This window comes from Lonchura striata, chromosome 4, assembly GCF_046129695.1.
Source record: "Lonchura striata isolate bLonStr1 chromosome 4, bLonStr1.mat, whole genome shotgun sequence".
In the NCBI taxonomy this organism is placed as follows: domain Eukaryota; kingdom Metazoa; phylum Chordata; class Aves; order Passeriformes; family Estrildidae; genus Lonchura; species Lonchura striata.
This window is the reverse complement of record NC_134606.1, coordinates 42167514-42190269: the sequence shown is the minus strand read 5'-3', so window position 1 is coordinate 42190269 and position 22756 is coordinate 42167514. Positions and strand designations below refer to the sequence as shown.

Here is a 22756-nt window from a genome sequence, read left to right as displayed (position 1 = left end):
AAAACAATTTCCTGATAAACTGATCATGAAAGATAAATCAATTAGGGTAATAATAAATTAGAACATCAGAAACACTGACTTGAACTGGTTTTGTTTAAAGGAAGATTGTCAGAGACTGACTGTGTAAAATGTGTGATGGAGAAAAGATTTCTGCAGCTTATGTGATTTAGATATTGTCAAATTTCAGCATTTGAAAAAGCACTGCATTTTGGCTTGAATGGTATACTGAATGAAATTACTAAAATTAATATGATTTCTGTAATGTATAAAGTGTGGTAGTCTTGTCCAAAATGAGCAGTGAGCTTCAGCTGGACTTTCAGATCCATTCTCAATGAAGATGTTTAATTACAAATAATATTCCCCAATTAAATAAATATACCCTTAAATATTTTCTGCCACATTTCCTGGCACATTTCTGCTTGCAAGTGAATGTGGAAAAGATTGTGAGCTTCAAGCTCAAAACAAACCTTCTGTGTTCCTCTTTTTCACTGTATGCTTTAACCTCTTCAAATTTCATGTTACTCTGACTTTGCCACTGAGGGGCCATTGTGCCTGACTGAACCATAATCACTCTTTCAGCTCACCTTTCAGTTACCCAGTATATATTATAAAACTTCAGTTTTATAATATAAAACAGTAATTAAAGCAGTTCAGTGCTGATAAGTTGTTGTTTGGGCAGATTGTGGGAAGATTTTTTTGATGCAGGTGTGCCAGTAGAAGAGATTGCTGTGGTGAGCACATAGTTTTTCATTGTCTTCCTTGTAATTGCCACTCACATGTGCCAGCAGAGTTCCTCTTGTGAGTGTTAACTGATCTGCTTCAACCAAACACAGATACACTGTACAAATTGTGAGTCATGTCATACTAAGGCATTTTTATTATCCAATATATCTCCCACCCCATATCCAAATGGACTTGGGGGATCTGTCCAGCTGCCACTGCCACAGAGAGGGTCAGTGAGAACTGCAGCCAGTAGGATTTGGACATAGTTTTTTTCTTACCCAGGTCAGCCTGCCTCATGTCTGTCTCAGCAATTTTCTGTGGGCAGGAAGGAGTTGAAGGTAAGGATGATTAAGCTATGGCTGGGTTTACCTGATCACCTGATGCAGTTCACAGACTACATATCTACTCATGCCTGCATAGTAGGTGCACTGTGTTATAAGTGATGACCCAGACCAGTATTTGAAGCATAAGATCTTTAATATTGGGTCTCCTACTCCCTAAAATTAAAACAAAATTTAAAAAGGGAAAAAAAAAACCCAAATAGTTGGGTATTCTCAGCAGAAGCAATAATAGTACAAAAAGGACAAACTGATGTATTTTCAAATTGCATTGTCCCTTGCTACATGACGTTAGTCCAGCGTAATTGATTTACAAGACCTTGTATATTCAATTCCTTTAAATTCCGGGCATTTGTAATTTGCTTCTTCTGGCTGCCATCAGCAGCAGTTGCACCAGAAGCTGCCACAAAGCAAGAAGGTTGTCATTTCCCTGCCGTGCATGTTCCCCCTACTGGTGTCCAAGGAGCAGAGAGAGGGGGAGAACTGTCACTTGTGTCCAAAAGGATGGAAAAAAAGACAGTAAGGGGACAGAGGAGAGAAGGACTGAGGGATAAGAAATTTACTGTGAGTCAGGAGTGGAGGTCAGTCTGTTATTGATGATGAGACTGAAAAGCCAAGGAGTCCAGGACAGTTCATATGGCTGTAGGAAAGTTGGATCAGAAGCAAAATTGTCTGAAAATTACTCAATTCTCACTGCCTAAAAGCTTGGATATAGCCCATGCTTCAAGTTTGTCTTATGTTGTGATCAACAAATAACTCAAACTCATTAGCGGAGTGGGTGCTTCATCTCTTGCTTTAGAGAATAGGAGCTAGATGGTGACAGCCTCCTACTCTTAGAATCAACAATTACAAGAGGTCTGTGCTGTGTAATTTAACTGTCAAAATCTCAGGTATATACTGTGTGAACCCCACAATATTGAATTTCTGGATTTGGACAGGAGAGGGTTTGCTTTTTGATATGTTGATGGATAAAAATATTTCATATGAACTTTGTTTAGTGAACTGCAACAACCTCATTGTTTCTTGAACATCCAATACTCAGACATCGACAAGTTAGAAAATCAAGTCTGGCTTCTTCAAAAGCATACATTTTCTTATATAATACTAGGATATTTACAAAACCAGTAACTTGAAAAAGAAATCTTAGGTTTCTTCTGTACAGCTGGATAAGAAGCTGTATAGTGCAAATGCAAATGAGAGATGCATTGTCTTGAAAAGGAATTTAAGTTGTTACTGTTTTCTAGATAAAACAGATGTTACAGAATTATCAGGACATGAGCAACTGCAGGGATTTTCCAGCTGCACTGGAAGCAGAGATCTGTGTGTTAAGGGGACAAAAGTTACTGGCTAGTCAAGAAGAGACAAGCAGCTGCTATGCCTCCTTTGGAGGTACTGCATTGCTAAGGCCGAGATGCCTATTGAAGGGTCATGGAAGAGGGGATGCCTGGTACAGCATTTGGCTGTAAAAAAGTAAAATGTATTTGGGAGATGGAGCAGGAGGGATAAACTTTATAATGTTGCCCAGTCTCACCTCTTTATCTCTAGGTGCTCCTGTGAGAAGAAGGATTGGAAATGTTTTCAGAGTAGTGAAAACAATGCAAAAAGCATGCACTTAAACTGACAGTTACTGCTTTAAAATATGCAATTATTTGTAGCACCATTAAAATTAATTCATTTTTATGTTGTACAGATCTGCCAAGTGGTCCACATACTTACCGCTTAGAAGAGCTTGCCTATACTAGAAGTGGAGACAGAGGCAATTCTGCAAACATAGGTATTTTTTTTCTTTTGCTTTCTGAAGTGATGTAACATTTTCACATAAGAGTTAAACATATCAAGTGCTAGTTTAAATTTGTTTAAACGTCATTTGAGCTTTTTTATAATTGTGCTGAAACAAAAGAAAATATGTATTGAGTATGGATTTTGCTAACAAAATATCAGTAGTCTTCTGATTAGCAGCTGTTGTAATCTGAGGTACTAAGAAAAAATACTAGCATGTCATAGTAAAAAGAAAGGTTTTTGTTTAGGGTTGAAAAGTTGAATTCCCAGAAGTTAAGAAATGCCTTTTTAAGGTTTCTTTTACACATCAGTTTCTACTCCTTCATGTATATATATTACATAATATAATTTCTTGGTTGTCTGATCATGTATAATATTTTCATACATTAATTTTGTAACACATCTATGGCTAAAACATTGACAGTATTAGGAAATACTAAAATTGTTCTCATATGTACAAGAACATTATTATATTGCTAATGCAAATGGTGTATTTCAGTGTGCAGTCTCTATGCATTGATTGTGCTGCTTCTTGCATTGTTTAATAATTCCTTCTATTCCTTACTTCTGCATGCAACAATTGGCTCTCTTACTTGTTGGAAGATGAGAGCGTGTGGTGTTCAAAGCTCAGTATGAATTAAAGGTGCGTTTGGGATTTGATTTGCTATTAGCTGTCATGCTGAAACTGATGAATTTTGTTCATTTGTATTCAGGAATATAGTTTTCTTGTCCTTGTTTGTGAAACTAGGTTTTTTTGGGTTGAAGAATGAAGCAATGTTGATTTTTTTCCTTTCTCTGTGATTGATCACTGTTGGAGTGTAGCATTGCCAAGTCATGAATGATGTATATGTAATAGACTGCTTCAGATACAAAGACACTGCTGTTTTTCTAAGGAACAACACTAACAACAACAAACAACCTCTAATTTAAGTCCAGATAGAAAGGTCCCAGTGATACAAAGCTGTTTTCCTGATCCTGCTCTGGTACCTCAGCTTCAGCATAAAATTAGCTGAAGCTTATAAAGCATATTTACAGTAATAAAAATGTAATTGTGATTTGTCGTACTTACGTCAGATTCCCGTGCAAGAGGTGGGGCAAGGACCAAACCTTTGGTCACTGATCGTTGTGGTTAATTTTGATTACTTAAATATCCAAGTCTTGCAAACCATTTAAGGGAAGAGAATTGCCTGTGCGTTGTTTGTTGTGATGATGTTGTTCTTTAGGTGTCTTTCAGTGGCAGGGACTGTTTGCAGCAGAAAAAATTCAGTGATCACTTGGTGGTGACTTAGCATTCTTTGGTGTCATGCTCCACCCTACATCTCTACTGACAGAGGGAGAGCTGTCATACTGTTGTGTTTTTTATTCAGAAGCTCAGTAAAGGGGATCCATATGTACAGTTTCAGTTAAGCAGAGGACCTCAAATTGGTTTTGAAAGGATAAATACAAATTGGTTTTAACAGTTCCTATTTCAACTAATGCCAGTTAATGCCTAACAGGTGTGATAGCACGGCATCCCCTCTACTATCCATACCTAAAGAAAACTTTAACTGCTCAAGCCCTGGAGAATTACTTTCAACACCTTTTAGAGTATGAGAAACCAGAAGAAGAGCTAGTAACAAGGTGAGTAGCTTGCTGCACAGCCCATAGTTGTATGGTAGATACATGATGGTATCAGAAGTTACCTTAAAATATGTTAACATAAATATTGTAAACTTACATTAAAAATCCAATGAAAATACAATGTATCTTCCTTTGCCTTTTAAAATAACTTGAGCATAGTCACTGAGAAAGAGCATGAACTTGGGCCTCTCTCAAAGCTGGGCAAAGGCCGTGAATCTGTTTAGTGAAGGCATTTAAATTCTCAGAATTAGCATAGTAGTGTTGGGGCTGTTCCTTTCTTTTGTTCCAGTACAGAATATCTTTACCAACTAGAAATAGCTTCCAATGCCCTTTGAGAAATTTATCTTTACACTGGTTTTGCACTGTTTGCAGTTCCCAAATCTGCAGGAGCCTTGGTAACTGAAGCTTCCCAGGCCTCTGAGCCACTGCTGAACTGAGAGCTAGAAATCTGTAAAACACTACCTGAAAGACATTGACACAGCCACTGTAGTCTGGAGCCCAAACTTACCTGATGATCCATCAGAAATATGCCTCATACTGTTCCTGTTTCTGCAAAGCATTTTAGTATTTATGAAGTTCACTCACTTTATCTAAAGTATTCCTTCTAGTACTTCACTCTCACCCACTCTTGTACCATATATACCAAGCCAGAATTTAAAGAAAAAGCATAGCTAATTTATCTTAAAATCTGAAAGAATACATCCTGAACAGGACACTTCTGTGATACTCATCTACAAAAGAATATCCTCTGCCAGCAGACAACATATGTAATATTTTTGTGGTATGGCTGATGCTCAGGGCCCTTCCTAGCGACTGAATGAAACATACATTGCTCTTGTATGCTCTTGTAGTGTTGGTAACGCAGCTCGCTCTCCTAAGGATGGCCAGTAAAACAGTCAACAGATTTTCAACCTTTTTATCTTTTTGAAAACAAGTGAAAGCTGAATACAGCCACAAACCTTCTTCTAAAGTCTTCTAAAACATGTTTCGATACAGTCAGTTATGCTGCACATAAGGAGATTTTGCCAAAATCCTTTATGTATTTCCATGGGTAATGGATCAGCTGTTCACTGTCTTTTTGTTTGTTCAAAAAGCTTGAGTCAGAAAGGTACCACTCAAAGCTCAGAGAGAGCTTGGAGTGGGAGAGATGGAGAGCTGATCTCTCAATTGTAAGTGCTGGTTTTGTCTTCATAAGCAGCTTAGTGCAGATCTTGCCCACTGTTTCATAAGTGCTAGCAAATCTATGTGTCTAATAAATTGTGATACTAAGAATTGTAATTGAATTTCCTTGGAAACAGAGCAGAGATGAGAAGAAATAAACAGTGTCATGCCTCCTAATGATCCTTCTAGAAATGGATTCATTTTCATTCCTTAATGCTGTTTATGTTCATAAATAAAAGTAGAAATTTGCTCTGTCTTGATGAAGCCAAATTAATTTGATTAATTAGATTATCTGTTTGTGGTTTTGGCTTCCTTTAATGATGTGATAATGGAGCTCTGTGAGTAAATTGGAAAGCTACTGGGGAAAAAGAATAAAACCTTTTGTGGAAATATTTAGGATTATAGGGATTATGCTCATGTGCTTCAGATTGTGTAGTTTCTTTTAAAATTGTTTATTTTTTAGTTTTAACTGTCATTAAAAAGAGTTGTCTTACTGTCTGATTTTCCTTCATTTCCTTTATTTAAATGGTGAGTAGTTAAAAACTGTGTTAGTTTTGCTACTATAAACATACCAACTATGGCTCTACTTACTGCAGAACGAGTCTGCTAACCAGCTGCCTTTCATGCTTTTTCATGAGAGGCATTAAATTGGTATACTAAACAGATAAAAGGTTATTTGAAACTCAAACTTCCAGATCTGCAGGTATAATAGTAGCAAAAGATGATCTTTCAATCCTCAGGCGATTGCTTCCCACAGGAGAAGTTGGAGTACATTTGAGTATCTTAAGATAGAGAACAAGAAACTTTTTGTGCAGTGGTACTAGGTCAGTCATTTAAGGACAGTAAAACTATCCTATAAGATCCTGCTATTTGCATCTTCTGAAATGTGGTATATGTAATGTTTTGAGAACATTTCAATGCTCAGAAGTATTAAAAATTGACAGCTGATTTCTTCCTATGCATTGTTTTCACCAAGAGCTGAAGAATAAGGAATGTGGATGCTGATCCTTCTAGATGCTTTTTTACATACATTTGTTAGGAAAAATAAGTATTTCTCTACAATGTATCTCATATGCAAACACTTTTTTAAGCCTATGGACTTGGCTCCTGCTTTCCTGTGCTGAAAAGAATCCTGTCTTTTCCTTGATTAAAATGCTTTAAATAATTTTGTATCATTATTACTTCCATGCTTTTTAAAGGGACATTCACTGGAAAACCTGACTTCTCTGAATATTATGGACAGCACTTTAAAGGAAGTAGTTAAGCAGGCATTCCATTGTGCATAAGCATAGGAATTCAGCTAGAACAGTGAATATTCCTGTCACAGATAGAGTATTCTTTGAAAGGTTTATTTGTTTTCTGTGTTTTTAAAAGCAGCTCTTAAAACATTTAGTTAAGTTGTACAATTAGATAATTTTTTTTCCTTTAGATCTCAGTTAATTAAGCTTAAATTGTTCAGTTATGCTGAGTAAATGCCTGCCAGCATTTTGGTCAATCTATTGTTGCTTCTTAAGACTATTATAATGGCTATAGTGGTTTTTCTTCATTTTATTGTGCAAGTTTATTTTCTGTGTGGAAATATTTTGGATGCTCAGATGCTTCAGACAAGCCTTAAATTAGTGAAGATGCTGGCCTTCATATATTATTTTGTAATTCTCATTTTAGTAACATTACCCCACTGTAAATATTTCTTAAAATAAATAAAATGAATGTGCCATGTTATAGTGTTCCAAATAAAGATCTGTTGCTTGTATTACATATTTTCTCTGCCAAAATTACTGCAGAAAGTGAAATGAAATTCGTCCCCTTAATTGTATATGCTCTTCAGTTTCTCTCTTTTTCCTGATGGATTTTCATGACACTTGTTTTGAAAGATGAGATGTTAGGAATTGAAATTCCATCAGTTTAGTTCTTGAGAAGACATCCTTCAGTTGTGAAATTCTTTGCTGCCTGGAAATCTTTGCCAGTTTTTCAAAGTAACATTTATACTGTATTCCTTTGCTTTGGTAGATCTCTGGCTTTTATGGTATGTGGTGATTGGAAATTTTTATTTAGCTTTTTAGAAAATTTTGTGGAGTTATGCTATATAGTTGATTATAGAATTAAATTCAGTAAATTAGGTAGGTAACATTGTAGAATTGCTTTATTCTTCATATTTGTGTCGTCTAATAGAGCACTGGTGGATTACTCTACTTTCCTGCCTTCCCAGTGGATTTGTCTTTAAGCATGATAATGGTTCATGTCAACTAGTTTTCGAGAAAAGGCAACAGAATGTTCTTAATAAGAATTAATAATACTAATACTAAAGTAGAGTGTGGAAATTAAAAAATAGAAGGAAATTAAATCTTTTTGCCTGGGAGACAGACACAGACACTACAATGACTACTTACTTTCTAGAACAAGAACTGAAATGATTGCCAGATTGCTCACCACAATCATCGCTTTCCACAAGAGGTTTAGGTCATATGCCCAAGATAAAAGGGCACACAGGGCTGTGAGTACCAGCAACTGCCATGGTTTTCACAGTTCTCAAAAGGAACTGAAAGAGATAAACCTCTAAGTGACAAAATCAGCAGTATAAGAGCACTGCAAGAAATTCCACCTGTATTAGGGGAAATATTTAAAGAATCTGTCCCAAACAGATGAAGATCGGGTAGGTGACTAAAAAATAAGTCATGTTGGAGGAAGCAGGATTTAAATTGGATATCATCTTTCTCTGTTAATTCCTCATGGATTGATGGTGTTCTGATTTAAATCCTTTCCTGTGGATTAAAGCAAAGCTATTGGATATTTAGATGAAGAAAACATTGGAGGAAAGCAAAACCAAAGAAAACCAACAATAGAAGGAAGATGACAAAAAAGTGCAAGGAGAGGCAAATGGAAATAGTGTAGACCTATTTATGGAATTTGAAACAATAGGAAACCACAGAGCCATTTGCCAAACTGCTATGGAAGTTTCCAAACTGGAACTGCACCAGTCAAAAGCAAGGATGGAAAAATGCTTAGACTGGTGATACAACAGAAACATAGGTCTGTCACACTGAAATAAAATTTTATCCGAACAATGTACACAGCTCCAGGAAAGCTCCGATTTGAATTTGCCATAAAGTTATCTGTTCGTCGTAAGACTTGATGTAGTGACTCATAGATGTTTCTCAGTAATGAAGGTCTCTCCAATTAGCTGGCAGCATTTGGTAGCAAAAGTGAGTTCCAGGAATTAAGTTGATTGTACTTTTCAGTATCAGAACTAGGAGCCAATAAAAATACTTCTGCCCATCATGTTGTCCAAGTTCATACTGGATCCTGAACCTCTAGCTTGCAGATACGGACTTTAACTTCATAGAATGAAAGAACTCAAGAAACAGCCCTATTAGAAATTGGTGAGTTTTGAATAGAGGAGAATGATTACCTTATGGTCCTGCTTTAAAACTATTAAGGGCTGGTAATTTGGAGTACGCAGAAGGAACAAGAAGGCAGGTAAGGCCTTGTGTTAATCTTGTTACTTTTTGGACTTGACTTAGCAGTGGGATGTGATCAGAAGCATGAAAATTTTGCATGCTGGGTTTTGTTTAATGTTCTCTATACGTGTTTCTTCCAAAATCTGCTGAGAAATAATGTGCAGTTTTTATTTTACAGATACGAGTTACCAGGAATCCATGGATTAAATTTTGTTCTGAAGAATTCCCTTGGTGGTGGTGGTATAGCATCCCTAAGAAGTGATCCACAGGCATGTATCAAAGCAGTAATTCTAATGTAGTCATCTTTTATGGGTCCCTTTATAGCCCTTTTGGGCTGGAACTGTGAGGTTTGGGGTTTGACTCCACTTCCTTTTAATTTCCTGTTAATGGATGCTGTCTATTTGATTTTGTAAGGTTGAAAACAACATGCCAAAGTAGAAAGTGGATTTGGAATATTTGGTGAAAAAGATGTATACTAATAAGATAGCACATTATAAAGAACATTAATGATTTGAAGACTACCAGTTTTTTGATGCACCAACAAATTTAGTTTATCAGAAACTAATTTCAGAATTTAATATCAAACTTTTTTCTCATTTTGAAAAATGCAGATTTACTAGACAGTTCTGATTGTTTCCAGGTGTATACAGGAACCATGCTGTAGGACAGCTCCTCATTCAGCCTATGCCTTCTATAGTTAAAATACTGATAAATAATGTATATAAACATGAAAAGTAGATGGATATGAGATCTTTTGTGTTGATGATTTTATGTGAATCTGAAAGTAAGAATTTTTTTTAAATGTGCAATCTGACTTAAATATTTAAAACATCTAAACCTGAAGATGAGATCCTGAGTGATGCTATGACTTACACAGCTGTGTTCATAGGCTTATAAATGCTCATGTGAATATAATTTCAGCATAGTCAAGAAGATTGCTCACAAAGTAAGGCAATGCTATGTATGAATAGATAGAATTGAACCTCAAATTAATTGATTTTAGCACTAGGTACCAAATAAATGGAAGACACTGTTCAGTCTATTCAGATTTGGATGCTTGAAAACTCAAGAAGCTTAGAATGAATTCTCACCTGATTACAGGAAAAAACACTCATATGAAAACATTTTTTAAAACTTATTTTTAAAAGATGGCATATTTAGATGGTAAAATAAAATGTCGGTTTGGTTCTTTTTCTTACAGGGTAAAGCACTTGGACAGATGCTGTTGGATTTCCAGATTAAAAATGTTCCTGATTTAAAATCACTGATAGAATAACAGGTGTTTAATATATATGCTTGTAACACTAAGTGGTATAAAAACATATTATAAACAAGAACTGGCTTCTTGAATGAGATTTTTTTTAAGGTTAGAGAGTAGAAATTTGACAGTTATTTCTCCCAGGTTTAGTTATATGGCACAGATTGGCAAATGTTTTAATTAATACCAGACTAATAGCTTTGTCTGTGCCTGATAACATTTTGTGTATAGATAATACAGTGGATGAAGAATCAGTTTATTTCCTGAAAAATAGAATTATTTAGATTGCAACATAACATTTAATTACTAGACAAGATAATCTTTATTTCAAGATGGAAATTACCTCCTGTTCCGTCCATCTCTTTTCCTTCTCTTATCCTTTATTTGAAAATCGCTTGGACTGCTGTCCTGTCAGCTGTGTCTGTCCTGTGCAGTGGGTGAGGCTGCGTAACCTGCTCTGCACTGCTGGGAGGGCAGCACTGTCTGGTACTGGGGAACAGTTTTCTCTGCTGGGCAATAAAGAGAAGTAATAACTGGTACTGTTATACAGTGACTGGTCATAAATGCTGACCTTTGGTGGTGATCCACCAAACTTTCAGCACTTTGTCTGGTTAATGACAGACTTTTTTATTACGTTTTCCAATATCTTTTACTAATTAATCCTTCAGTTGAAAGCACTGAGTAGTAGTAAGTTGCAGATCTTAGTGTGGTAATAAATTTGAAGATGAGGAAAGGGGAGTCTCCTGCTCATTCCTTCTTGTGGTGGTGCAATCCTGGCAGAGGTGAAGCAGGGCTGGGTGGTTTTGTTCCAGACCTATTAAGTCCTTGATTTATGCAGCAGAGTCATGCCTCGATTAAGTTTATTTGACTTTCATTTGCATTGCCCTTCCCACAAAAAGATGTTTTCTGCTGTGAAGGAAGACCGTGTTGAATGCAGTGTACTCTTTCTTCTGACTCCCAGTTACACCTCTCCATCTCACTTCCGGCACAATATGATTAGCATGTTAAAATTGGGATACTTCTAAACTACTTCATCTCATTAAGAAGAGACTTAAAAATCTGTATCATGCTTTCTGGGACAACAGCAAGGTAGAAATTCTGATAACTATTTTCTCTGCAGAAGCCATAAAAATATTACTCCATGTGTTCACGCATTTTATATTCAGAAACTAATATTTTTGTTTATTTTGGTGAGATTGTTTTAATTGTTCAGTGCTGACAAAACTAATAGCAGACAAAATTACGGAAACAAGTACTCTAATTTAGTCGCCAAAACCATCTGTTAGTTCCTAAATTTCCAGTGCTGTCTATCACTGTTAATAATTTCCTGGCCTCTTGCTTGCTAATGAGGACTGTGCAGTGAATTGTTCCCACTTTTTCTGTGGTTTTGTTCATTTGATTGAAAGTATCATAAATGAATGATTTATCCATCTAAACAATTATTGCCTGAGCAAGTCATAGGTACTGTCCATGTGTACAACATGATTGTCAGGTTGTAAAAAATAAGTCATTACTTGATTGCAGAAAAATAGCCAAGTTAATAACTTCAGAAGGAAAATGGCATGCAGGTTTTATTATGTTTACAGTCATTGTTTGTTAGAAAACTCTCCTTAATAATTTGAAAGCCTATTGAGAGAAGTAGAAAAAGTGATAGACCTCAGTAGCAAACCTACAAGGATAAAAAGGCTACAGTAAATTTTTGCAGTTCACTCAATATGTTGCTTAAGTGACTCTGGAAATGTGTATGCAAAACGTTTCTGAATAAAAGTGAACATTTATAAGGTATAAATTTGTTTTAGTTGTTTATGTGGTTTCTTCTACTGGAAGAAAGTGATACTTAGTTCAGAGGTTCTTTCTTTGGAGTTGTTTCACCTGCCTGCAATTTCATGCATTGTCTTGCTGGTTCCCTTTGTTGTTCAGATTTTTCCTGTTAAATACAAAAACCAAAAAAGTAAATTATACTATTTGCTGGAGAGCTGGTCACTTACAGCTCTGTAATGGAAGCTGTAATTTGCTGAAAGGAATGGTATAGTGTTCAAATGGATTGGATATGGGAATACAAAGGTGTTATTTTTTATCTGTGGAGTAGCCCATATGGATGCTATTAAACCATCCTTCACAAACATGTTTTCTGTCCGTTATTTCTTCCAGCAGACCAGCTTAAAACCGAATGGCTTTGCTTTTCAGATACTATTCTTGCAAATTATACCCTCCAAAAGTCCCTATCCAAAGATGTTATTCTTCTTGAATGCCTTAACGTGTTTTTAATTCATGCAGCTATACTTATTTCAGCAGTCCTAGATGATCTGAAAGTAAAACTTGACTAATTGAGAAGCGTTTGGTAAAATATACACAAAAGTGAGCATGTATGCAGTCAGCATTGGTTTAACTTCAGTCAGTTCAAAAATTCATTTCGCCTGCTTGTTAAACCAGGTCTGTTCCTCATATAGGCGAGAACATACCCTTCCAACTCCCCGCCTTTCCTGCCTTTTCCCTACTGTGTTAACTGTGAGAGCAGGATGGAAATAATAATGTCTAGTGCATAAAATAAGGTTCCTTCTAATACAGAAGTTCCAGTGTAATGGAAACTGGCTTACACCTCTTACTTAAGTTTTTGTAATTTGGCTCATCTGCACTACTAACAAAGACTGCATTCTTACCTCTCACAGTTTTCTTACTGTATCTCAGCCTAACTCTCAAAAATAAAGCTTTATCATTAAATTATTCCACAACAATTAACAGTCCAAACAAATACTTCCTCAATAATTTTGTGTTTATATTTAATATTCCAGAGTGACTGTCCCACTTAAATTTGTGTACTAAAGGTACAGAAGCTATTACACAGTCACCCAAGAGGAAGTGCCAGTGTTTGATGCACAATATATGGTTTTTAGTTTTGCCATCTCCAGTAGAGATGTTTATACACTAAAGTACATGTTTTCTTCCCTCTTTCAGATGCAAAATTATGGTATGTATACCTTACATTGCACTGTGGAAGTTTGACAGTAATAGAAGTGCAGCCCCTTGCATTTGAAAGCAGAAAATGTTGGGTTGCAGGATGCTTTTCAAGAATCAGAATTGTTTAATTCAGGAATTACTTTTGATATGTTGTATTAAGTGCTTTGCACACAGTAATGCTCACAACAATTGCAAGGTAGTGGCAAAGTATTCATTACCTGTGTGGATTCCACAGATCTGTTGGTTCTGTAATGCCTTTTGGTTTGCTCACTGGGGTTTCTGGGCATGAGAGTGAGTGAGTGCGTGGTTGGGGGGAGGGAGAGAGGAGGCTCTTCAGTCCCTGAGGCATGCAATTACACTGCAGAGATGTCACATCTTTCACCTTACTACTTTGAAACCCTCCCATGCTGTAAGACTTCGAGTCTCCTTCCCATGGCAATTCCTCTTCTTCAGTTTCATCCTGGTTTCCTTTCTGGATTTACTTGAAATGGACCCTGGTGATTTTAGGATTAAAGCTAACTGGCATGACGAAAGCAAACAAAGGTTGCCTTCCTGTGAAAGATCCCATTGGGAAGTGTCTGTATCTGCCAGAGAGTTCATTGAATTCCTCTACCTACCTTTGGAGAGGGAAGAGAAACCCGAACTGTAGGACTGAAGCATCTCTACCACCTATTTCCTCAAAGACCAGACATTCCCTAGAGAGCTTTAGGGAATGGGCGAGGGGGAGGTTTGAGAGGGCAGTGCAGGGCAGGAAAGGTGCTTATCCACACAGGAGGGAGACAGGAACATTTCTGTGCCATGACTTTTTGTGGAGTCTAACAACCTTCTGTGCCTCCAGCTCTGGACTGCCTGCTGTGACCATCACCAAATGGGTGAGATCCTTTATGAGGATGAGGTGTTTAAATTTCTTTTTCTCTCATCCATTAAAAAAAATGTACTAATTAAAAAAGAGAAGTTCTTCCTTCTCTTCCCCCCATTTTTATTTACTAGTAGCAAAAGCCTCAAACCTTCCAAATATGTTAACATCTGAATTTGAAAATACATTGGTTTAATTATATAATCATTTGTGTCTGGTGGCTAATCCACACAGTTCCTGTACAAGCATCATAAAAGGTATTTTCTAAAAGGTATTTTCTCTTTTGTAAGTGATGTGAAGTAGGGGTCTTGAGAGGGGTAAGCCTCTGTTGCATAAAAATTTGGCTGAGACTCCAGAGAAAATCCCAAAGGCCTGATCCCCTTATTAGCAGTGCTGGGGCTTTGGCCTGTAATCAGCAAGTGAACAAGAGCTTATGGGGGGCCTCTTTCTTTGCAGATGAAGCAAGGTGAGGATAGTCTTAGCTTCCTAGGAAGCTCCTCTTTGCTCCAGGCAGGAGGAAACAGAAGCGTACCAGCCATTGTTTTTTGTTGACAAGTTGTGAGGTAACCCCCCCTCCCGTGAAATATTTTCTTTATTGAGGAAGTGGGAAAACTTGCTTTTGGTTCATCAATAAAGCTTTCATGTTTACAAGATCCTGAACCTGGGTTCAGAATCTGTGAGGGTAGAAGGCTCTCACCTGCTAGGTCCTTTGCATCCCCTTTGCCTTCCGAATCATTACCACAGTTGTTTGCTAATGGAAAGAAAGGGATAGTAAACATTTTATCTTCTTTTGCTGGTGTGACCAAAGGGATTCTACAGCTCTGGGGTGGTCTAGAGATCTCATTCGTGTTCCATAGAGCTTAAAGAAACTGAGGAGAGAAAAATAACCTACTGTTTCAACGCGGTTTGCCTGTGGAGAGCTGCCAAGCTGTTACACACCATCGCTCCTCTTCCCGCTTCCCCGCTTCGTAGTTGGCATCCTGAGGTTGCAGTTTGCCCGAGTTTAAAGGAAGATGCTCCACCAAACGTCTCCAGCATTCCAACACGCATATTCCTTCCTCTTTCCCTCTCCCTCCGCCCGTTCCGTGTGTCTCAGAGGCGAAAGCTCCCCCCTGCAGCCGGAGGGACAGCTCCTGGCCGGAGCGGCTGCGGCACGAACAAAGATCCGCGGCAGCGCTCCAGGGCGCGGCGGCGGGGGCTCGGTGAAAGGCTGCAGCCACGGCCACCTCCCCTGCCACTCTCCGAGCCCTGTCATCTTCCAGGTAAAATTAATGTCTGTCCCATCCATCATCCCGCCATCCCCGAGGAGCGGGAATCTGCTTGGTTACGGAAACTTCCGAGCCCGATCGGGGCGGCATTGTTAACCTGACAGGGCTGCTCTTTTGTGGGCTCCGTTGCCAGGATTTAGGCTTTTGCATAATGGATTAGCATGAAACTGAACGCACGGGAATGCCGCTCCGCCGCTTCCCACTCTTAGCTGACGGGCCTTTGGGGCGAATTAATTTATAAATGCGACTTGCCGCTACTCCTCGGAGACCTGTCTGCCTTTCAGGGACGACAGACGCTCCCTCCCCCGTCCCGCCGCCGTGCGAGCACCGTGGCAGCCCGGCCGGCCCCCCGATCCGGTCCGGTCGCCGCTGGCCGAGGCGGGCACCCGGAGCCCCTCAGGTCCCGCCGGCGGGGGAAGGTGCACGAAGCGGCTGTGGCCCCGGGAGCCCCTCGCTCCCACCCCCGGGGAGGGTGAAGGGCTCTACCCACACTTTTCCGTGCACTTCCACCTGGTCAGCGCGGGCGGCAGACGGGCGGAGCTGCGGGCGGCTCCAGGCTGCGGGCACCGCGCCGCCCCGAGGGCCGGGCCGGGCGCCGCCGGGCCGGCTGCGGGTGCCCGCCGGGCCCCCACCACGGCCCGGCCGGTCCTCGGGGCGGGCGCTCCCCGCACGCCCCTCACCCGGTGGGCCGGCCCGGGTGCCCGCCCCGCCCCGCCGGTAGCCTAGAAAAGCGGTGCCGGGAGCCAGGGGCCGGTCGAAGGCACCGAGGGTTTCACCCGCTGGCCATGAAGAACCCGGTGCCACAGGCGGCCTCGCTGCTGCTGGAGAAGCTGATGGTCCTCGTCCACATCCGGCCATTGCCCGCGGGCTCCGGCGGGGAAACGCCACCGCCTGCACCCGGCTACTACGACACCAGCTGCTTCAAGCGAGGAGACCTGCTGGAGGTGCCCCGCACCCTCTTCATCCACTTCGGCATATACCTGGGCGAGAACCGCGTCGCCCACTTGATGCCCGACATCCTGCCCTCCATCACCAGCGACCGGCGGCAGATCCAGCAGGTGGTGACCAACAAGCGGCTCATCCTAGGCGTCATCGCCAGGACGGCCAGCGTCCGGGTGGACACGGTGGAGGACTTCGCCTACGGCGGCAGCATCCTGGTCAACCACATGGACCGGCTCTTCGAAGACCAGGTGCTGGGCAGTGAGGAGGCGGCCCGCCGGGCGGAGAAGCTGGTGGGCGCCACGGCCTACAGCCTGCTCTGGAACAACTGCGAGCACTTCGTCACCTACTGCCGATACGGAGCCCCCGTCAGCTTCCAGACCGACAAGGTACGGCCCGGCCAGCGGCGGCGCTGCCCGTCCCCCGGCGGCCCCGCTCCCCGGAGCTGCGCCGGCAGCCGCCGCGGGCCCCGGGCGGGGCGCGGGTACCGGCCCGCCGCGGCTGACGCCGCTCTTCCCGCAGCGGGCAGTGCCGCCAGCGCGGGGCTGCTCGGGACGGCGTCGAGCCTGGCCTCAGCTGGCTTCAAGCGGCGAGGAAAGCGAAGCTGAATTAGTAGAACAATTAGTACGCATCTAAAATGCTCTGAAGCTACAGGTTCTAGCCGGAGCCACAGGCAGTACCAGGGTTGATGCTGGGGGTGATGCGGTGCCAGTCTAGCTCTTCCCTGTTCCCTTCCCTCCAGAGAGCCCGTGTGAGAGCTGAGGCAGCAACCGCTGCTCTGCCCCGAAAGAGTGGGCATCACCAGCTCTGCAGCCAAAGCTTTCCTCTTTAAATCTCATCTTTTGCATTTTTTTTTTCCAGTTCTGTGAGACTGTGAAGATGATTATTCGGGACCAGAGGAGCGTCCTTGCATCGGTGCTTGTGGGACTAGCGTCAATAGTCTGCCTAGGTGTAGCACCTGCCACCACACTCCCCACCATCTTCATTCCCTTCTTTCTCTGGATGGCTGGCTAACAGCCTTCTTGGAGTCTTCCATCCAGCGTCTGTATATAGGATGTATAGTACTGTATTTATGAAAGCACACGTTACTCACTGGCATCATGTAAAGTTTCTTAACTTTGTGCACCATTTTAAAATACAACTTTGTCTAGAACACAGTGCACAAGGCATAGCTTACCGTGTAAGCCAAATAACAGATTTCCTGAAAATCTTGGTATATTTTAACACACCTTTAAATCATGGAAAAAGTAGGGTTGCGATGCAGTTCTGCTCCTTATCTTTAGCCAAAAATGATTCTAATAGCATCCTTCATGTTCTTCATTTTAACTGCATAGCTGGGTGCTGTAACTATTAATAAAAATGGATGACGGAATTCCACAAAGTGCTGGAAATGGAGAATAAACTGCTTACCTCTTTCTTTTATAGATATAGCGTATATTCAGAAATTACTGTCTCCATTCCTAAAATACTCCTTGGTGGAAATGCAAGTAAATTGACTCTTTTCTGAGAGCAAAGAAGAAAAGCCAACCCTGAGCTGGGTGCTGTGGGAGCACATTTGGCCAGACCGGTTAAAATAATTTCCCTTTTGGGAAATGTTCAGAAATCTGTCATTTGCATTAATTGTGTAAACACTTTCTACCTTATTGAACAACTTTTAAATTTGGTTAGTGATAAGGAAAAATGGCAATTCCTCGCCAATTTCTTTGCCAGTGATAGTGGCTAATATAGCTAATATAAATGGCTACAGAGCAATTTAGGAGCTATAGGAAGAAATTTGCTTGCTTTATGTCAACTAGTGATGTAAAGATGTTGGGACATTTCCAGAATTCCAGGGCACATGGCAGGGAGGAGGAGGACGGACACCCAATTTAGTTCCTACCATTCCTCAGCAGTGGAACCTGTGTAGGTGCTGTAAGCTATCAGGGATCATTGGAGCAGTTTCTGTGCTGGCTATATTGTGATTTTGGATATTGCCTTAATACACTTTCTCAGTGAAAGACAGCATGTCTTCTATACTCATCTTTTGTAAGTATTCACTTTCAAGCCAGTAGCTGGTGCTAGAAATGTTTTATCTTCAATGCTGAGGCCTTTCAGTTTATCAAGAATGTATAAAGTTGGATTTGAAATCAAGTTCCTGTAGGCAATTATTTAAATGTTAAAAACCTTTGCTATTTTTTTTTATTAGCAAGGTCTTTTATGTATGTAGAGAAATTGTTCAGCTTCTGGAATGCCTTGTGTGCATACATGTGCTTACTTGTTCACATTCTGTGCTTGCCTTCTTTTCTAGTTAAAGGCCAATATGATGGTGTCTTCACCAAGGACTCAAACTCAGATTTACTTCTATTAATGGTATGCAGTGTCCAGCCATCAACTCTGTTGCTGAAATGACCACTTGCCCATTTTTAGAGAGACTTCTTTTAACTGTGCTAGAAACACCCTCTTCCTTCCCCTAGACCTTACAGATGCTTGAAGGTTGGATTTTTAGAACTGAGAGTCTACTTGGCTAGTCTCTAATCGTCATCTTCTGGCTGCTCCACCATAACCGATGAAGAATGTAAGGACTGGGGTGAAATTCCAGCTCATAGGAAAGATCAGCATGACTCCTGCTGCCATCAAATAGGGGATTTCAGCCCAGCTTTAACATGTTCAGTCGGCAGCTCAGCTCCGAGCAGCTGGATATCAATTACTGCTGGATCCTTGTAAACAACTTCTATTCTGCTTTGAAGGATTGCAATGCTCAGTGTAGCTGTTTCTGTTAAACTTTTGAAATTAAGGTGGTTTTTAATTAAGATAAGTTACTTTTTTGTAGCATATGCATTAGTAGTATTTACATAAACTCCAATGTGTTTTTTTTTACTTGCTGTGAATAAGGTATGAGCTGTAGTCATAACTAATTATATAAATTTTATTCATTTGAAAATGTCTACTGACCTCTTGAAATTGAGTATAATGCTGTAGCATTACTCTAAGACATCCCAGTAGGGCACTGAACAGGCCATTAATATGCAGTTACATGGTGTCTGATTACAGGTGGGCTTTTCTTTTACCTTTTATTTAATTGGGATTTATAAGAATTCCAGTAATTCTTACGATCCACATATACAATAAACAACAGGGTCATGACCAGTAACCGAATCACACAGGGGACTCTTGGAAGGCAGAGAAATGTTCCTGCTCTAGCTTCAGTATCAAAGGACCTGTGCTGCTGCACTGCTAACACTTCTGAGTAAAAAGCATCCAGATTGACTAAATTGGGATTTTCATAGGTGTCTACAAGAGAAATGAAAACAGTTATTTTCAGGCGTTCAGATGTATTAGTAGATAATTTTCCTTCAGCATATAAAGTTTTAAACTTATGAAATTCAATGAAGTGGTCTTGCTGTATCCTTTCATCAAAGTAATAATGGCATAGGAGCAGAAATTTGGCCGCATGTTTAGGCATTTTTCCTACCAACTGTAGTTCTAGCAAAGATCTGGAAATTTTGTTAAAGTCAGGCATGAGTCAAATCAGTCATACTCTGAGGAGAAAAACAAGAGTAGCAGGCATGAATTTTTGTGTTCAGCTCAGTGGGTGGTGTTTGTGCTCTGAAATATTTTGGTAAATGTCAGTGTCAACTATTTTTTCTGTAATTACTTGAGTAAAAATAAGCACTACCTGGAGCATTGCATTTCAGAGTAGAGCTCAACTGTGATGCCACTGAAATGACGGAGCTAGTTATAATAAGAAAAACACAGAAAACTGCGGAGCAGTTCAGCTGTTGGGGAAGTGTGTGTGCTTAGAAGTGAAATTGTTCATCGGTAACTGTAAGTGATGGTGATGGGGAGTGTAAATCCAGAGCCACAGCTGTGGGGGCTGTTTTGAAAAGCTGTGTGGTTAAACCAGAATACGTAATGAAGGAGTATAACCATCACCCCGTGCCTCTGGAAAAGGCAAGTAGTGAAGACATCAGGTTTAAAGGATAGGTGTTACTGTTTTGTGTCTCACAGGGTAGAAAACTTTCTGTAAGACTTTCTGTAGCTTTTTTATGTTTTCCCTGTTTATAAGAGAACTTTGTTTAGCTGTGTGGCTTTGTTTCAGAAGTTGCCTTTTTATTATGTGCCTGTAAACTGCAAAACTGTTGGTGGCTGCTCTGTGCTAGTGTGATTTGGAGCAAATCAGCTGCACAGTCCCCTACAACTATATCACAACACCTACATCCTGGTGCTTGGTCTGAACAAAGTAGTGGGAATGTGATAGGCAGGTAATACAGGTTTATTTTACTTGCAAGGGTAGGGCATATTAACTGTGGTGAAGGACTAGTCGGTGAATGCAAAAGTGTGTGCCTGAAGACTCAAATGTAGGCCACAGTGTTGTGTCTGCCTTCCTGTGCCCAGCTGGAGTTCAGGAGGCTTGCAGTGGGGTTCCGTGTTAGCACAGAGATTAAAAGGACTAACTTGCCTTCCCTTAAATTGAAGTATACGATCAATGCCACAGGCTGTAATCTAACCTAGTAGATAAAATAGGTAGTGGTCCATCTTCTGACTGTGTGGCAGTACACTGTGACTTGTTCCTAGGACCTTCTCAGTCCATCCTGCAGGAGTTCACAAGACTTTGGATAAGGCTAAGGGGTAGCTACCCTTTACCTTTTTTATTTTTAGTCTCATGGTCAGAACAGTGATTATTGATTTTTTTTTTAATCAAGTCAAGCAACACCTGTGACTGAGTTAGAAGTGTAAAATGGCTCTCTGTCCACTCTGTGTTGGAACAGGCTCTGTTTGGAATCTCTAAAGGAGGGTGTCACTTCTCATGGCCTATTGGTCCCCATGATGTTCAGAATGGGAAACAGATCTCTAGATGCAGTCAGAAACAGATCTCTAGATGTAAGATTGGGACATTTCTGGAAGTCATTAATAAACTTTTCAGGTAGAAATAAGGGAGATACTATTATGTTTGATCAGAGGTCTGTTTCTTTACCGCACTGTTGCTTTCATTGTAACAAATCCTCTTAATTAAAGCAGATAACTTGCTGTACCTCCCAAACTATTGGCTACAGTGTCTCCTTTCTAACCCTTTCTCATTTCTATAACTACAACAATAATCATCTCTGATTTCTGGCTACTTCCAGGACTTAGTTTATTTGCATAAGGTTGTAGGTTTTTTTTGCATTAGACATACCAAATAAATAAAATGCATGGTTTCTCCCCAGAAGGCATTTTCTCTGCTTGTGAAACCAGAATTCTGTGAGGCTAAGAAGGCATAATATAGTATGCAATTATGAGTAGATTCAGATGAAAGGTAATGATCTGTTTAACTTGCCAAGCCACCTTATGTTCTGTTTGTGCATAGGCTGAGACCTAACTCAGATTTGCACCATGTTCCTTGCAGTTTTGCAGAAAGTACCTGCATGTTGCTGTGTAATACTGCACATAAACAGAGGGAGGCTACTCCTACACAGTAGGCGCAGCCTCCTACAGCAGGAGTCTGCTACTCCTACACAGTAGGGAAAAATTAGTAATTAGTTCTAAGCAAAAGTGAAGAAATGTGGATGTAAAGATAATGAGGAGTTTCCCACACTCCTGCTGGAAATATTAGATATTAAACAGAGTAACTTTTGCCATTTATATTTTCAGACTGGATTGTAGGTAGCTCCAAGTGAATATTCAGGAGAAGGGAGGCACCTGGTTTCAACTGCTTCATTTAGTGTCTAAATGATATTATAATGCACTGTGTAAGTAGCCTGGAGCCGAGGAGGACTTGTTGCCTCCAGAACCAGAAACAGCATGGCTGTGAAAAAAGAAGCAGTGCGCTTAGCCCTGGGGGGAGGTGGCTGTTCAGTACAGCATCATCCATCTCAGCTCTGTCTCTTTTGGAGCCTGAACAGATAACGTTTCATGACCCTGTCCTGTATTGCAGTCATACCTGCTCACCTGAAGTGAGAGATCTGAATCATGCAGATACACTTCTGACTGTTTCAATTCCATCCCAAGCCTCATTTTATTCTTGGGTGAATTACACAGGTTGCAGCTCTGACAGTATCTCAGGAGTTCCTTTCAAAGCATTTCAAATTTTGGAAGAGGAGCCTGAATGTCTCACTTAGGGCTGCAAATCATCTCAAATCATCTCTGTCGAGTGTTTAAGGTTGCAACGGCCTGAAGTATACATGAAAATGAACCTGTGATATCCACAGTCATGTTACTACATCCCATTACTAATCTTTTCATCAACCTTGGGATTTCCAGCTCCTCTGGAAATCCAAATGTGTAATAAACTAGGACATGGCCTTGACAAATAAGTAAAAATAAAATTTCTTCATCCAGTACATCAGCCATTTATCAAGGATGATTGCATGGTAAAGACAGCTGTTTGTATTCTTTTAGTTACTACTCCCAATTTCTGGCAGCAAGTAAGTTTGGTCACA

At 40.4% G+C, this 22756-nt stretch overlaps 2 protein-coding genes across 2 annotated transcripts in view; both read left to right on the top strand.

Moving 5' to 3' along the window:
• LOC110470520 (uncharacterized) overlaps window positions 1–12460 on the top strand; it is a 57926-nt gene extending 45466 nt beyond the window's left edge. Inside the window, exons 17-20 of the mRNA XM_021530218.2 lie at window positions 2752–2835; window positions 4337–4460; window positions 9258–9348; window positions 10281–12460. Of these exons, the coding sequence (XP_021385893.1) occupies window positions 2752–2835; window positions 4337–4460; window positions 9258–9348; window positions 10281–10355 (374 nt within the window). The 3' untranslated portion in view covers window positions 10356–12460. The remainder of the gene's footprint in view (window positions 1–2751; window positions 2836–4336; window positions 4461–9257; window positions 9349–10280) is intronic.
• A 3657-nt stretch (window positions 12461–16117) lies between these two features.
• On the top strand, window positions 16118–17596 carry LRAT (lecithin retinol acyltransferase). Its single transcript, XM_021530214.2, has 2 exons — window positions 16118–16747; window positions 17220–17596. Exons 1-2 carry the CDS (start codon window positions 16205–16207, stop codon window positions 17370–17372), a joined length of 696 nt encoding a protein of 231 aa, XP_021385889.1. The 5' UTR covers window positions 16118–16204; the 3' UTR covers window positions 17373–17596.
• Window positions 17597–22756: the final 5160 nt, after the last annotated feature.